Here is a 17,294-nt window from a genome sequence, read left to right on the forward strand (position 1 = left end):
GTTTCGACACACAAACACACACACCTATATATCCCAACACCTGTGCTGTAGGGCTGGGAATTGCCAGGGACCTTACAATACGATATTACGATACTGAGGGGCTGATACGATATGTATTGCGACTCTCACGATTCTATATGTATTGTGACTTTATTGCGATTTGATGCTCCAAACATGTTGCTCAAAATATGTCTGCTGCAGAGACAAGAAAGAGCATAAGAAAATTAGTTTTGATCGGTCATGGAAATAAAAGTGCTGAAAACATTTTGGCTCACTATTTAAAAAGAAGATGGAGAACAAGCTATAGGATGAAAAATACCTGAATTTTTGGTGCAGGTACAGCCGGCTAGCGCTAGCTAACGCTACCTTACAAATCGATAATTGGAGGCAAAGTATCTACAGTGAGGGAAAAAAGTATTTGATCCCCTGCTGATTTTGTACGTTTGCCCACTGACAAAGAAATTATCAGTCTATCATTTTAATGGTATGTTTATTTGAACAGTGAGAGACAGAATAAAAAAAAAAAAAAGCATGTCAAAAATGATATAAATTGATTTGCATTTTAATGAGGGAAATAAGTATTTGACCCCTCTGCAAAACATGACTTAGTACTTGGTGGCCAAACCCTTGTTGGCAATCACAGAGGTCAGACGTTTCTTGTAGTTGGCCACCAGGTTTGCACACATCTCAGGAGGGATTTTGTCCCACTCCTCTTTGCAGATCTTCTCCAAGTCATTAAGGTTTCGAGGCTGATGTTTGGCAACTAGAACCTTCAGCTCCCTCCACAGATTTTCTATGGGATTAAGGTCTGGAGACTGGCTAGGCCACTCCAGGACCTTAATGTGCTTCTTCTTGAGCCACTCCTTTGTTGCCTTGGCCGTGTGTTTTGGGTCATTGTCATGCTGGAATGCCCATCCATGACCCATTTTCAATGCCCTGGCTGGGGGAAGGAGGTTCTCACCCAAGATTTGACGGTACATGGCCCCGTCCATCGTCCCTTTGATGCGGTGAAGTTGTCCTGTCCCCTTAGCAGCAAAACACCCCCAAAGCATAATGGGGATGGTGATCTTGGGGTCATAGGCAGCAATCCTCCTCCTCCAAACACGGCGAGTTGAGTTGATGCCAAAGAGCTCCATTTTGGTCTCATCTGACCACAACACTTTCACCCAGTTCTCCTCTGAATCATTCAGATGTTCATTGGCAAACTTCAGACGGGCATGTATATGTGCTTTCTTGAGCAGGGGGACCTTACGGGCGCTGCAGGATTTCAGTCCTTCACGGTGTAGTGTGTTACCAATTGTTTTCCTGGTGACTATGGTCCCAGCTGCCTTGAGGTCATTGACAAGATCCTCCCGTGTAGTTCTGGACTGATTCCTCACCGTTCTCAGGATCATTGCAACTCCACGGGGTGAGATCTTGCATAGAGCCCCAGGCCGAGTGAGATTGACAGTCCTTTTGTGTTTCTTCCATTTGCGACTGTTGTCACCTTCTCACCAAGCTGCTTGGCGATTGTCTTGTAGCCCATTCCAGCCTTGTGTAGGTCTACAATTTTGTCCCTGACATCCTTGGAGAGCTCTTTGGTCTTGGCCATGGTGGAGAGTTTGGAATCTGATTGATTGATTGCTTCTGTGGACAGGTGTCTTTTATACAGGTAACAAGCTGAGATTAGGAGCACTCCCTTTAAGAGTGTGCTCCTAATCTCAGCTCGTTACCTGTATAAAAGACACCTGGGAGCCAGAAATCTTTCTGATTGAGAGGGGGTCAAATACTTATTTCCCTCATTAAAATGCAAATCAATTCATAACATTTTTGACATACGTTTTTCTGGATGTTTTTGTTGTTATTCTGTCTCTCACTGTTCAAATAAACCTACCATTAAAATTATAGACTGATCATTTCTTTGTCAGTGGGCAAACGTACAAAATCAGCAGGGGATCAAATACTTTTTTCCCTCACTGTATATAGTCCAAAATAACATTGCGATATGTAACGATCACATTTTTTTCACCCATCACTACTGTGCTGTGCTATGCATGATCTTTACTACCACACTGTCATTCTCACACAGTGAAACCACTTACATTGCAACTTCACTATTTTTTACACTGCAAGTGCATTTCTACTCCCTCCGTCCTACCCACCCCTTTCATCTCCTCCAAGTATCACAGAACCCTTACACTCTCTTATATACACACTTCATTACCACACTTGTAAGTGCATACTTACTCCCACTCCATATGCACTTGCCATTACCACTCAACCGCTGCATACTTGTGCCCTTCAATCCCAACCTACAGCGTATCCACTTGTCAGATTCCATCCAACCGCTGCACACTTCGTAACCTAAACCTCACACCTGTCACACTTTATTGCACACTTCTGCACTGAGTGTGCGCCTACCACTCTATCTACTTCCACAGTCTGAAGTGCTCCGTCATCACCTCTAATATTAGTGCACACTTCTCCACAGAAAGTATACACTTGTATCTCTTTCTCCTCTCTCCTACACTTTCACTCTGACTCACACCACTCAGTCCATCTCTCCTAGCCTCTCCACTCATCTAGAGAAAGGAGAGAGTGTGTGTGTGTGTGTGTGTGTGTGTGTGCGTCTACCTTGGTGAGTGTGTGTGCGAGTCAAAGGTTAGTGTGAATGCATGAGCCTCCACTTGTATTTGAGTGTATGTTTGTAGGAGAGAGGCAGTGTGAGAGCAGGGCCCGGGGGCCGGTGCTGTTTTAGCTGACACCTTTATGACCCCTGATTGACAGGGCTGTCATTACGTCAAACTCTCATCCCACTGCACCAGCTGTTATTCTCTCCTCTTCCCTCCATGCCTCTACCTCTCCATTAGTCTCCTCTACTTCGCCACTGCCAAAGACCAGCCTCAGCTTGGTTACCTCTCTTCTTCTCTCTATTTTTTTCTTCCTCAAACCTTCTTTGTCACTTTCTCTCTTTTTGCTGTCTCGTTCTCGCTGTGTGCTGTTTTATTCAATCTATTTCCAAGTCTGTTTCAATTTTTTACTTTCTCTGTTCCACCCCTCTCCGTGTCCCTTCTCTCTCTCGCTCTCTCTCGCTCTCTCTCGCTCTCTCTCGCTCTCTCTCGCTCTCTCTCTCTCTCTCGCTCTCTCTCGCTCTCTCTCTCTCTCTCTCTCTCGCTCTCTCTCGCTCTCTCTCGCTCTCTCTCTCTCTCTCTCTCTCTCTCTCTCTCTCTCTCTCGCTCTCTCTCGCTCTCTCTCGCTCTCTCTCGCTCTCTCTCGCTCTCTCTCGCTCTCTCTCTCTCTCTCGCTCTCTCTCGCTCTCTCTCGCTCTCTCTCGCTCTCTCTCGCTCTCTCTCTCTCTCTCGCTCTCTCTCGCTCTCTCTCTCTCTCTCGCTCTTCTCTGCTCTCTCGCTCTCTCTCTCGCTCTCTCTCTCTCTGCTCTCTCTCGCTCTCTCTCGCTCTCTCTCGCTCTCTCTCGCTCTCTCTCGCTCTCTCGCTCTCTCTGCTCTCTCTCGCTCTCTCTCGCTCTCTCTCGCTCTCTCTCGCTCTCTCGCTCTCGCTCTCTCTCGCTCTCTCTCGCTCTCTCTCGCTCTCTCTCGCTCTCTCTCGCTCTCTCTCGCTCTCTCTGTCTCTCTCTCTGTCTCCCTCTCTCCCTCTGTGTTGTGTATCTCTGTCTTTAGGCAGCCTGTGTGCCTGTGATGCTGAGTAACGGCTGGGAGCTGCCCTTCTCTGAGATCATCAACTGGAACACGGCGGCCGTCATCGGGGACGAGAGGCTGCTGCTGCAGGTACGACGCACACCCCTCACCAACCCCTTAACCTCCTTCTCCATCCTTCAACCCTTTTAAAGGGATACTGCAAGATTTTACTTACCAAGAGTCAGATTAACTTGTGGATACCATTTATGTCTCTGCGTGCAATATCAAGGAAGTTGGAGGTAACAAGCCAATGATAACTAGCGTTAACGCAATGAATCTCAATGATTGGCCGGAGAGTCCACTCACTGGGTCTCTCAGCCCAGGATCATATTCATTAGAGGCTAGGCACACCTTAGCAAAACATTTTGCAACAGAAAATTAGAACGGGCGTTTCTTAAGTTTAGTTAGTCGCTCCCTGTTTCCCTCTATCCCTCCCTTCCTCTATCCCTCCCTCTCTCTGACCGACCATGGCGTGTTGTCCCCTCCTTCATCCCTACACCTCCCTCTCCCTGCCCCCCTCCTCTCTCCATCCCCTCTATTTAACAGTGTCCTCTTCCTGTCCTCCTCTAGATCCCATCCACGGTGCGCTCCATCCATCAGGATAACATCCTAGCTCTGAGGCAGCAGACCCAGTTCCTGTGGGAGGCCTACTTCTCCTCCATGGAGAAGATTGTGCTGACTACTCTGGAGGTGAGAGAGAGACACACACACACACACACACACACACACACACACACGGACCCACACATACATGCACGCATTGACACATGCACACAGAAAAACACACATACACCACAAAATACTGAAACACACACACACATACATACAGTGCATTCGGAAAGTATTCAGACCCCTTGACTTTTTCCACATTTTGTTACATTACAGCCTTATTCTAAAATTGATTAAATCATTTTTTTCCTCATCAATCTACACACAATACCCCATAATGACAAAGCAAAAACTGGTTTTTATAAATTTTAGCAAATTTATAAATAAGAAAAACCTGAAATATCACATTTACATAAGTATTCAGACACTTTACTCAGTACTTTGTTGAAGCACCTTTGGCAGCGATTGCAGCCTCGTCTTGTTGGGTATGACGCTACAAGCTTGGCACACCTGTATTTGGGGAATTTCTCCCATTCTTCTCTGCAGATCCTCTCAAGCTTTATCAGGTTGGATGGGAAACGTCGCTGCACAGCTATTTTCAGGTCTCTCCAGAGATGTTCGATTGGGTTAAAGTCCAGGCTCTGGCTAGGCCACTCAAGGACATTCAGAGACTTTTACCGAAGCCACTCCTGCGTTGTCTTGGCTGTGTGCTTAGGGTCGTTGTCCTGTTGGAAGGGGAACCTTCACCCCAGTCTGAGGTCCTGATCGCTCTGGAGCAGGTTTTCATCAAGGATCTCTCTGTACTTTGCTCCGTTCATCTTTCCCTCGATCCTGACTAGTCTCCCAGTCCTTGCCGCTGAAAAACATCCCCACAGCATGATGCTGCCACCACCATGCTTCACCGTAGGGATGGTGCCAGGTTTCCTCCAGACGTGACGCTTTGCATTCAGGCCAAAGAGTTCAATCTTGGTTTCATCAGAGCAGAGAATCTTGTTTCTCATGGTCAGAGTCCTTTAGGTGCCTTTTGGCAAACTCCAAGCGGGCTGTCATGTGCCTTTTACTGAGGAGTGGCTTCCGTCTGGCCACTCTACCATAAAGGCCTGATTGGTGGAGTGCTGTAGAGATGGTTGTCCTTCTGGAAGGTTCTCCCATCTCTACAGAGGAACTCTGGAGCTCTGTCAGAGTGACCATCGGGTTCTTGATCACCTCCCTGACCAAGGCCGTTCTCCCCAGATTGCTGAGTTTGGCTGGGCGACCAGCTCTAGGAATAGTCTTGGTGGTTCCAAACTTCTTCCATTTAAGAATGATGGAGGCCACTGTGTTCTTGGGGACCTTCAATGCTGCAGAATTATTTTGGTACCCTTCCCCGACAACCTGTCTCAGAGCTCTACGGACAATTCCTTCGACCTCATGGCTTGGTTTTTGCTCTGACATGCACTGTCAACTGTGGGACCTTATATCGACAGGCGTGTGCCTTTCCAAATCATGTCCAATCAATTGAATTTAGCACAGATGGACTCCAATCAAGTTGTAGAAACATCTCAAGGATGATCAAAGGAAACAGGATGCATCTGAGCTAAATTTGTAGTCTCATAGCAAAGGGTCTGAATACTTATGTAAATGTGATATTTCTATTTTTAATACATTTGCTAAAATGTCTAAACCTGTTTTTGCTTTGCATTATGGGGTATTGTGTGTAGATTGATGAAGGAAAAAAACTATTTAATCCATTTTAGAATAAGGCTGTAATGTAGAAAAAGTCAAGGGGTCTGAATACTTTCCTGAATGCACTGTACACATACACACACAAAACACACATACCCACACACTTTCTTTCTCATTTTCTCTCTGTCTCCTCAGCTATCAATCTCCATATGTCTTCCAGAGTTCCAATGTCGCGCTAGCCTCACTGCAATCTCTGTTTATTCCCAAGTGTCTGACCTTACATCCTCACACTCCAACCCCTCACACCTCACACTACGGTTGCAAATGCATCACCCTATGAAGACAAGACGTTGAAAATACGTATTTTCAACATCTTTTCAACGTCTTTCGCTCATAGGGCACAGTCTACGCCAGGGATCGGCAACAGGCAGCCCACGTGCCAAAACCACCCCACGAGTGATTTTTTTGTGATTTTTACATAGGTTGTTTTTGGGTTGTCACCAGGAATTCAGCAAAAAATTAGTTTAATTTAGGAAATCTGTTCCAAGTATTCCCATGAATTAAAAAAAGATGTGATTTGTGTCTCAATGTAATCAAGGTATGAAATTATAGTTATTTTCAAATACAATCTCTTTTTGGGGTTAGTTGAGTTCAATTTGCAGTGTACAAATTATTATAATTATGTTCCGTTCCCCTGACAATTCGCTCAGACAAATTTGGCACGCAGCTGAATCTAGTTGCCTATCCCTGGTCTACGCAATAGCATGGTACCAATCTCAAATGTATCTCTATTTTCTACACAGCCTTTTAATTTTTTTATTTCACCTTTATTTAACCAGGTAAGCCAGTTGAGAACAAGTTCTCATTTACAACTGCGACCTGGCCAAGATAAAGCAAAGCAGTGCGATAAAAACAACAACACAGAGTTACATATGGGGTAAAACAAAACATAAAGTCAAAAATACAACAGAAAATATATATACAGTGTGTGCAAATGTAGCAAGTTATGGAGGTAAGGCAATATATAGGCCATAGTGCAAAATAATTACAATTTAGTATTAACATTGGAATGATAGATGTGTAAGAGATGTGCAAATAGAGATACTGGGGTGCAAATGAGCAGAATAAATAACAATATGGGGATGAGGTAGTTGGGTGGGCTAATTTCAGATGGGGTGTGTACAGGTGCAGTGAACGGTAAGGTGCTCTGACAACTGATGCTTAAAGTTAGTGAGGGAGATAAGAGTCTCCAGCTTCAGAGATTTTTGCAGTTCGTTCCAGTCATTGGCAGCAGAGAACTGGAAGGAATGGCGGCCAAAGGAGGTGTTGGCTTTGGGGATGACCAGTGAGATATACCTGCTGGAGCGCATACTATGGGTGGGTGTTGCTATGGTGACCAATGAGCTAAGATAAGGCGGGGATTTGCCTAGCAGTGATTTATAGATGACCTGGAGCCAGTGGGTTTGGCGACGAATATGTAGTGAGGACCAGCCAACAAGAGCGTACAGGTCACAGTGGTGGGTAGTATATGGGGCTTTGGTGACAAAACGGATGGCACTGTGATAGACTACATCCAATTTGCTGAGTAGAGTGTTGGAGGCTATTTTGTAAATGACATCGCCGAAGTCAAGGATCGGTAGGATAGTCAGTTTTACGAGGGCATGTTTGGCAGCATGAGTGAAGGAGGCTTTGTTGCGAAATAGGAAGCCGATTCTAGATTTAACTTTGGATTGGAGATTCTTAATGTGAGTCTGGAAGGAGAGTTTACAGTCTTACCAGACACCTAGGTATTTGTAGTTGTCCACATACTCTAGGTCAGACCCGCCGAGGGTAGTGATTCTAGTCGGGAGGGCGGGTGCCAGCAGCGTTCGATTGAAGAGCATGCATTTAGTTTTACTAGTGTTTAAGAGCAGTTGGAGGCTACGGAAGGAGTGTTGTATAGCATTGAAGCTCGTTTGGAGGTTTGTAAACAGTGTCCAATGAAGGGCCAGATGTATACAAAATGGTGTCGTCTGCGTAGAGGTGGATCTGAAAGTCACCAGCAGCAAGAGCGACATCATTGATATACACAGAGAAAAGAGTCGGCCCGAGAATTGAACCCTGTGGCACCCCCATAGAGACTGCCATAGGTCCAGACAACAGGCCCTCCGATTTGACACATTGAACTCTATCTGAGAAGTAGTTGGTGAACCAGGCGATGCAGTCATTTGAGAAACCAAGGCTATTTAGTCTGCCAATAAGAATACGGTGGTTGACAGAGTCGAAAGCCTTGGCCAGGTCGATGAAGACGGCTGCACAGTACTGTCTATTATCGATCGCGGTTATAATATCGTTTAGGACCTTGAGCGTGGCTGAGGTGCACCCATGGCCAGCTCGGAAACCGGATTGCATAGCGGAGAAGGTACGGTGGGATTCGAAATGGTCGGTGATCTGTTTGTTAACTTGGCTTTCAAAAACTTTCGAAAGGCAGGGCAGGATGGATATAGGTCTGTAACAGTTTGGATCTAGAGTGTCACCCCCTTTGAAGAGGGGGATGACCGCGGCAGCTTTCCAATCTCTGAGGATCTCAGACGTTACGAAAGAGAGGTTGAACAGGCTAGTAATAGGGGTTGCGACAATTTCGGCAGCTAATTTTAGAAAGAAAGGGTCCAGATTGTCTAGCCCAGATGATTTGTAGTGGTCCAGATTTTGCAGCTCTTTCAGAACATCAGCTGTCTGAATTTGTGTGAAGGAGAAGCGGGGGGGGCATGGGCAAGTTGCAGCGGAGGGTGCAGAGCTGGTGGCCGGGGTAATGGTAGCCAGGTGGAAAGCATGGCCAGCCGTAGCAGAATGCTTGTTGAAATTCTCAATTATTGTAGATTTATCGGTGGGCCTTGGCGTAAAACTAGCCCCACAATCTCATCCAATCTCACAATCTCCAATCTGAGTATTCATACTAGCTTCACCAACTTGGTGGACATCTTTTGTCTGTTGTGCCAATTACCTTTATCTCTACTAGTCTCAACCTGGGATCGCTGCTATCTCACACACACATCTCCATACGTCTCAGTGTTTGGGCCCCGGCTCGGCAGGTGGCACCCAGGCTTAACCCCACTGACATGTTGTCACTGTGCAAAGGTGGGGCGGGGGCATTGTAACACTGCACAGCCCGGGTGACTTAGCCGTGTTGTTGTTTATGTGGTGAATGTGTTCAAGGGAGAGACGAGGACTAAACGAGTAAACCAGGGATAAAGAAGTAAGAGATATTTGGTGGGGGTGGTGTAGAGGGGGGAACGGAGGGTGACATACACTATATATACAAAAGTATGTGGACAGCCCTTCAAATTAGTCGAGTCGGCTATTTCAGCCACACCTGTTGCCGACAGGTGTATAAAATCGAGCACACAGCCATGCAATCTCCAGAGAAAAACATTGGCAGTAGAATGGCCTTACTGAAGAGCTCAATGACTTTCAACGTGGCAATGTCATAGGATGCCACAAGACAGTTCGTCAAATTTCTGGCCTGCTAGAGCTGCCCCGGTCAACTGTAAGTGCTGTTATTGTGAAGTGGAAACGTCTAGAAGCAACAACGGCTCAGCCGCGAAGTGGTAGGCCACACAAGCTTACAGAATGGGACCGCTGAGTACTGAAGTGCTTAGCGTGTAAAAATCGTCTGTCCTCGGTTGCAACACTCACTACCGAGTTCCAAACTGCCTCTGGAAGCAATGTCAGTACAATAACTGTTCGTCAGGAGCTTCATGAAATGGGTTTCCATGGTCGAGCAGCCACACAAGCATAAGATCACCATGCGCAATGCCAAGCGTCGGCCGGAGTGGTGTAAAGCTTGCCGCCATTGGACTCTGGAGCAGTGGAAACACGTTCTCTGGAGTGATGAATCACACTTCACCATGGACAAATCTGGGTTTGGTCAGATGCCAAGAGAACGCTACCTGCCCCAATGCATAGTGCCAACTGTAAAGTTTGGTGGAGGAGGAATAATGGTCTGGGGCTGTTTTTCATGGTTCGGGCTAGGCCCCTTAGTTCCAGTGAAGGGAAATCTTAAAGCTACAGCATAGAGCCCTGACCTCAACCCCATCGATCACCTTTGTAATGAATTGGAATGCCGACTGTGAGCCAGGCCTAATCGCCCAACATCAGTGCCCGACCTCACTAATGCTCTTGTGGCTGAATGGAAGTCCCCCCAGCAATGTTCCAACATCTAGTGGAAAGTCTTCCCAGAAGAGTGCAGGCTGTTATAGCAGAAAAGGGGAGACCAACTCCATATTAAAGCCCATGATTTTGGAATGAGATGTTCGACGAGCAGGTGTCCACATACTTCTGGTCATGTAGTGTATGTTAATGCCGCTGCCTTGGCAGCTCCCGAGATAACGAGCGGCATGGGTTATTCATTCGGCTGTGTCACGCTCGGTCGGCTGCAGATCTAGGCCGATACACACACAATCTCTCGACTTTTTAATCTCCACACACTCCCTGCGTTTTCCTCTCCCGACTTCACACACTCCAGCATCTGTGTGGTGGGCGGCTGAGTTGGCGAGCGAGTAAACAAGCAAGAGAACAATCCCAACCAATCACGTTGTGTTTCCTGTCAGAAAGTTGAGAAGTTTAGACCAATCACAAAGCCAATGGAGCCTTCCCTGTTCCCGCTGCTTTCCGGCACACCTATTAAACAGAATTACAGTGTGTTTCCGAAACGTTTTTATCTATTATCCTCTTAATTGGCTGATTGTAGCTGTTGGGAGGCTAGATTGAGTCGTCCATCATGCTCGGCCAGGACACTCAAGGGGAAGGATTTCAGCCATGCAAGAAAAATAGCCCTTCATAAGGTCTTAAGGCCCCAGTTTTAAGGTGGTGAGTGCTTTTTATTGTGAGGCTAAAGGATTCCCATTTAATCTGTTGGGCTGAGGCAAGTGGTTATTGACTGCCCTGAGGGGCCGTAGCAGTGGAAAACTGCCTCTCGTTTCTTATCCCCACCTCCTCAGATGAGTTTTTATATTGCTTTGTCAATATTATTACAGTATTATACAAAGCCATGATCGCATGGAACTCCCTTCCATCTCCAGTTACTCAAGCAACAGCGAAATACCTTTAAAAAACAGATGAAACAACATCTCATGGAACGGTGGGGACTGAGGGGATGCACAAACACACACTCTTAACACAGCATTTTTTAGTTTAATTGTTTGTATAATTTTTTTTTTGTATCTTTATCTTTTAAATCTGTGACTGTCCTTGTCTATCAGTGTATAAGTGTTTTGTCATGTTTTGTGTTTTTTGTGCACCCCAGGAAAAGTAGCTGCTGCTTCTGCTAAAGCTAATGGGGATCCAAATAAACAAATATAGACCCCTCCAGTGGTATTATTAGCTCCCGTCTCGAGCCGCCTACCGCCCACTGTCGCTTTCCATCCACAACCACCCGAGACTTTTCACATTGTTACCAAGCCAACGGCCAAGTCACCCCGCCACCTATTCTGCCACCGTAGGATTCAATAGAGAGCCATAAAACACGGCTGCAAACCTGTGAATGTTTTACGGAAGCAATTTAGCACTTGCTCAAGGGCACAGTGGTAATATCGCGTTTGTCGCACCTCGATACCACAACAGCAGCCAATTGTATCCCCCCTTAGAGAAAGCAACAGGGGAAAATGGCCAGTCTGGTATTGGTGTTTGGATGTGTGAGTGACTGGTCTATTTGTAGGGGAATGAATGAGTGGACTCCTCATTGGAGTGACTGGTGTTTCACTGTATGTACAACTGAACTGGTTTGTTCTGTCGTGTGTGAAGTATATTTTGGGCACAGCTTCTATTTGAATGACTGACTGGTGTCCATACTGGTACTGAGTTACAGATTTATTTGGATGTCTTGTATGTAAGCGGCTCCTGTTAGATGTCTCACTGTATTACTGGGGCTTAATCAAGTGGCTGAAACATTTTCGAGCAATGCGGATAGAAATAAAGTGTACTAAACCGGGTCAGTCTACTATAGGGCTCTCCAACCCTCTTCCTGGAGAGCTACCCTCCTTTAGGTTTTCAATCCAACCCCAGTTGTAACTAACCTGATTCAGTTTATCAACCAGCTAATTATTAGAATGAGGTGCGCTAGATTAGGGTTGGAGCGAACACCTACAAGACGGTCGCTCTCCAGGAAGAGGGTTGGGGAGCTCTGGTCTATTACATTATACAGCTATCTCCAACATTCAGAATGTTTCACTCTACTGGACACACACCTAATAATAATAATATAATGATATAACCCTAGTGTCTATCTGTTTTGAGTGACTGGTGTTTAGTGTCTATATGAATGTTCTGTTGGAAGGACTGGTTTAACTTCCGCCCATCCCATCTTGCCATCAGATCATCCAGGACCGGGTGCTGCAGCAGGAGTCCAGGAGCACCTTGATGTGGAACAGCCACCCCGGGGGGCTCTTCGCCCTGCCACAGTACTCTGCCCACCTGGGAGACTTCCCCTTCTACTACGCCACCCTAGGTGAGTACCCCTCCTCTCAATCAACCAATCAATCAAATGTATTTATATGGCCTTTTCACACCAGCTGTTGTCACAAAGTGCTTTTACAGTTACCCGTTCTAGATCCCAAAGAGCAAGCCCAAGCAGAAACACATTGGCTAGGAAAAACTCCACTCCTCTATCGCATTAATTGCATGGTAGCACCAGTCGTTCAGTATCTGTTTAACAGCAGTCCTTTATTGAATGTCTTGAGCTATAGATATACTAGGGATGCACATGGGAAGTTACCTTGCCACACCAGAATATCTAATCTCATTGCATTGTGTGTTTGGTCGAGTAGTAGGTACACGCTATCTGTTATGGGTAGAGTCCTTGTGTCTTCTTAAACATTGCCCCTAGCCTATGATATACTGCTAGCCCCCCTCCATATGTCCTTTTAAATGAGAAGCGTCTGTTTCTGGCACCTTGAATTCCATCTGTGACAGAGTCTTAAAGGACTACGCAGCCAAGACACTGTCCCACTAGATCAATTGACTCGTTACAGTGGCTAGAACAACATGTTACTCGAACGACCCTTGATTGATGCTCGCATTAGGCCCGCTGACACGCCAAATAGTCAGTCAGTCGTTCGTTTCACTCAGTGAACACGCCATATACTGCTGCACCGGTTCACCAACACAGACTGCGCCTCTGTAACAATCTGTGACCTCAAAGGCCTTTATGCGTCCCAAATGGCTGCCTGTTCCCTATGTAGTGTACTACTTCTGACCCAGAGCTTTATAGGCCCAACTCAAAAGTAGTGCACTATAAAGGGGATAGGGTGCTATTTGGGACTCTGCCCTTTTCCTCTATGTAACTCTATCGTCATCTCGGCGATGAAGTCAGCTAGTCAGCTCCCTCAATACACAACCCTTTTGATTGAGCACCTCGGTGCGAGGTGCAAATAGTGAAACAATCGCGCGGTGACAAGCATGGATTACCCCTCGGTGAGTTTTATTTGTTTGTCACGGAGTCGACAATTAAGCATGTGGAGGTTTTAAAGAGACAAGGTGGAGTGTTGGAGGACTAAATGAGACTGATGATACATGAGAATCTATCTCGTAATGACACTCTGAATCCAATCTGTTATTATGAGGAGCCAATGCCTCTAACCCTTAGTTTGTTTACAGTAGTTCATAAAAATGATTGGTGTTGTGGATATGAATTGAGATCAATAATTTAATAAGAAATCTCCTTTCATCTCGTAAACAATGAGGTCCTAATCAGCTGTTTATGTAAGCATGGTCTACAAGTACAGTGCCTTCGGAAAGTACTCGTTACGTTACAGCCTTATTCTAAAATGGATGAAATTGTTCCTCCCCCTCATCAATCTACACACAATACCCCATAATGGCAAAGCAAAAACTGGTTTTTAGACATTTTTGCAAATTTATATGAAGTAAAATAAAACTGAAATATGACATTTACATAAGTATTCAGACCCTTCACTAAGTACTTTGTTGATGCCCCTTTGGCAGCGATTACAGCCATTCAGAGACTTGTCCCGAAGCCACTCTTGCGTTGTCTTGGCTGTGTGCTTAGGGTCGTTGTCCTGTTGGAAGGTGAATCTTCGCCCCAGTCTGAGGTCCTGAGTGCTCTCGAGCAGGTTTTCATCAAGGATCTCTCTGTACTTTGCTCCGTTCATCTTTCCCTCGATCCTGACTAGTCTCCCAGTCCCTGCCGCTCAAAACATCCCGACAGCAGGATGCTGCCACCACCATGCTTCATCGTAGGGATGGTGCCAGGTTTCCTCCAGACGTGACGCTTGGCATTCAGGCCAAAGAGTTCAATCTTGGTTTCATCAGACCAGAGAATCTTGTTTATCATGGTCTGAGAGTACTTTAGGTGCCTTTTGGCAAACTCCAAGCAGGCTGTCATGTGCCTTTTACTGAGGAGTGGCTTCCGTCTGGCCACTCTACCATAAAGGCCTGATTTGGTGGAGTGCTGCAGAGATGGTTGTCCTTCTGGAAGGTTCTCCCATCTCCACAGAGGAACTCTGGAGCTCTGTCAGAGTGATCATCGGGTTCTTGATCACCTCCCTGACCAAGGCCCTTCTCCCCCGATTGCTCAGTTTGGCTGGGTGGCCAGCCCTAGGAAGAGTCTTGGTGGTTCCAAACTTCTTCCATTTAAGAATCATGGAGGCCACTGTATTCTTGGGGACCTTCAATGCTGCAGAAATGTTTTGGTAACCTTCCCCAGATCTGTGCCTCAACATAATCCTGTCTCGGAGCTCTCCGGACAATTCCTTCGACCTCATGGCTTGGTTTTTGCTCTGACATGCACTGTCAACTGTGGGACCTTATATCGACAGGTGTGTGCCTTTCCAAATCATGTCCAATCAATTGAATTTGCACAGGTGGACACCAATCAAGTTGTAGAAACATCTCAAGGATGATCAATGGAAACAGGATGCACCTGAGCTCAATTTCGAGTTTCATAGCAAAGGGTCGGAGTACTTATGTAAGTGAGGTATCTGTTTTTTATTTGTAATACATTAAAAAAATAAATTAATCTGTTTTCGCTTTGTCATTATTATTGTGTGTAGATTGATGAGGATACATTTTTTTTTTTTTTTTTTTTTTTTTTTTAAAGAATAAGGCCGTAACAAAAAAAATTTGGAAAAAGGGAAGGGGTCTGAATACTTTCCGAATGCACTGTAAATACTAAAGCATAACCACCAATAACTACAATGTGAAAACATACAGAGAATGAACCATTTAGGTCTAGTTTGGAATGATTTCTCATATAAATGTTTTGTCTTTTTTTTGTCTTTTTTTTTATGCCTGCGGTAATTGAGGAAACTGAGGATAATGACTTTGAACAAACTGATGGATTTGGCGATATCAAAAGAAATGTGCCTAGAGGCTAAACTTCTGAGAATCACCAACATTTTTGTCTCTTTGTTCAGTTATACAGTATAAGACAGAGTGACGTCAATATCCTACTTTCTGTTTTCTGTGTTCCAGCCATCCAACTTTAACAAATATCATATGTTTGTCTGTATTGTAGGTATCAAACCTTACCAGTAATATTGTACATTTGATCTGTGTTACGTTCCAGGTACAAAACCGTACCCCAAGTTCACAGCAGTCATCCATGCAGTCACCCCTCTGGTCTCCCAATCCCAGCCCATTCTCAAGCTGCTGGTGGCTGTTGCCAAATCACAGTACTGTGCACAGGTAAGAAGCCACAAACGTGTGTGCACATTCCTGTCCGTGTCCCTTCAATTGTTGTAACACTCCCAAAACCCAATATTACTTCAACTGTGAGGGATTTCATAGCATCATTGCCGAGCCAGTTTTTAAAAGGACATTTCTCAAGCACCGGTAGAGAACCAACGTCTTTCTCTACCACCTCGGAGTTAACTCCTGTGGATTGAATTGGGCATCTGTCTCTATGACACCAACTCCATCTCTCTCACTGTGTGCGCGTGCATGTGCCTGTGCGTGCGTGTCCGTCTGAAAGCCCCGTGGCTCAGCTGGATACAATAAGTATTGATCCCTTCATTGGTTTTAACCAGGGCTGGGTGAATTAAACCAAGTCATCCCCCCCGATAGCTGTGTATACTATAGTGTGTTATACACACTCCACCCTAATGCTTCTTAAATGTTTCCCAACGTGTAGGGAGGTGTGCAACCCTCCCTTCTATATAGAAGTGCTTTGTATTCTAGATTGCAGGCTCCCTATGCAAAGCTGAGAGCCAGGTACATATGAAAAGTATCAACATTTTATATCTCACTCTCAGCCCACAAAGACTTCCATGTTGAGGGGGCCGGGAAGTGGAGAAGAGCGGGATATAAATAAATGAATGGGAGGGAGAGAATGAAAGAGAAAATGGGGAGAGAGAGAGGGTGGGGACAGAGAATTTGGAGCAAGAACGCTTTTGAGACGGCGCTGGCAGAGACATGCATGCAGAGATTGTGGACTTCCTGCTGTGAGTGCGTGTGTTCCACAGTTTTACAGAGGAACTGTGTGTGTCGCTCACATCACTGGCACACATATATGGGCCCCGTGTAGCTCAGTTGGTAGAGCATGGCGCTTGCAACGCCAGGGTTGTGGGTTCGATTCCCACGGGGGGCCAGTATGAACAAAAAAACGAATAACTGTAAGTCGCTCTGGATAAGAGCGTCTGCTAAATTACTAAAATGTAAAAACATATACACACACTCATACTGAAACACATACACAACACACTAAACTTATGATACCAACATTTTAGAATACCGTAGTACCGTTTCATATGATACTACCAACATTTCGGACCTACCGAGCTAAAGAAGCCACTGGCGCCTGTTATAAAATGGTTATAAAGTCAGTTGTTTATAAGTTCAGTAAAAAAAATTAAGCAACATCAGCTAGTCTCTTGTATACACTGGTCCAATAATGTCCACTTCACTTTCATGTGCATATCAGCCGCATCCCCTACTGTTACGGTGACCGTAATAACGCCACACCGGCGGTCACAAATCATATGACGGCAGTCAAATTCCACGTGACCGTTTAGTAAAGGTAATTAGGCTTCTCCAAGCTCTGATGCTACTGATGGTCATTAGTAGCCTACCAAACTTGCTAACTGCCTAGGTACTCAGCTCTCTATTGTCCCTCTAATCACGCTGACATCAATGCAAATGTAATCAAACATCTAATCAAACACTTCATGAGAGCCTATGAGCTCATGTTGCGCAACATTTCTAAACGCTATGCAATTGGGTGAGAAATCAGTTTTGATGGCCTCTTAAAAAGAGGAGGATCCCATCAGCTTTCTATAGGCTAGGCCTACTATATTTATTTCTCAACTTTCCTAATATTAAGCACATTGCTTTTCTTTACAACAGGAGTATAGC

General features: G+C 45.4%; 1 protein-coding gene across 1 annotated transcript in view; it reads left to right on the top strand.

Annotated features, from left to right (window-relative positions):
- The window catches only part of ext1b (exostosin glycosyltransferase 1b), a 108,761-nt gene that overhangs the window by 61,916 nt on the left and 29,551 nt on the right, over positions 1-17,294 (top strand). Inside the window, exons 3-6 of the mRNA XM_041902991.2 lie at positions 3,657-3,764; positions 4,245-4,364; positions 12,300-12,432; positions 15,511-15,629. Of these exons, the coding sequence (XP_041758925.1) occupies positions 3,657-3,764; positions 4,245-4,364; positions 12,300-12,432; positions 15,511-15,629 (480 nt within the window). The remainder of the gene's footprint in view (positions 1-3,656; positions 3,765-4,244; positions 4,365-12,299; positions 12,433-15,510; positions 15,630-17,294) is intronic.

Source organism: Coregonus clupeaformis, chromosome 17 (genome assembly GCF_020615455.1).
Source record: "Coregonus clupeaformis isolate EN_2021a chromosome 17, ASM2061545v1, whole genome shotgun sequence".
In the NCBI taxonomy this organism is placed as follows: domain Eukaryota; kingdom Metazoa; phylum Chordata; class Actinopteri; order Salmoniformes; family Salmonidae; genus Coregonus; species Coregonus clupeaformis.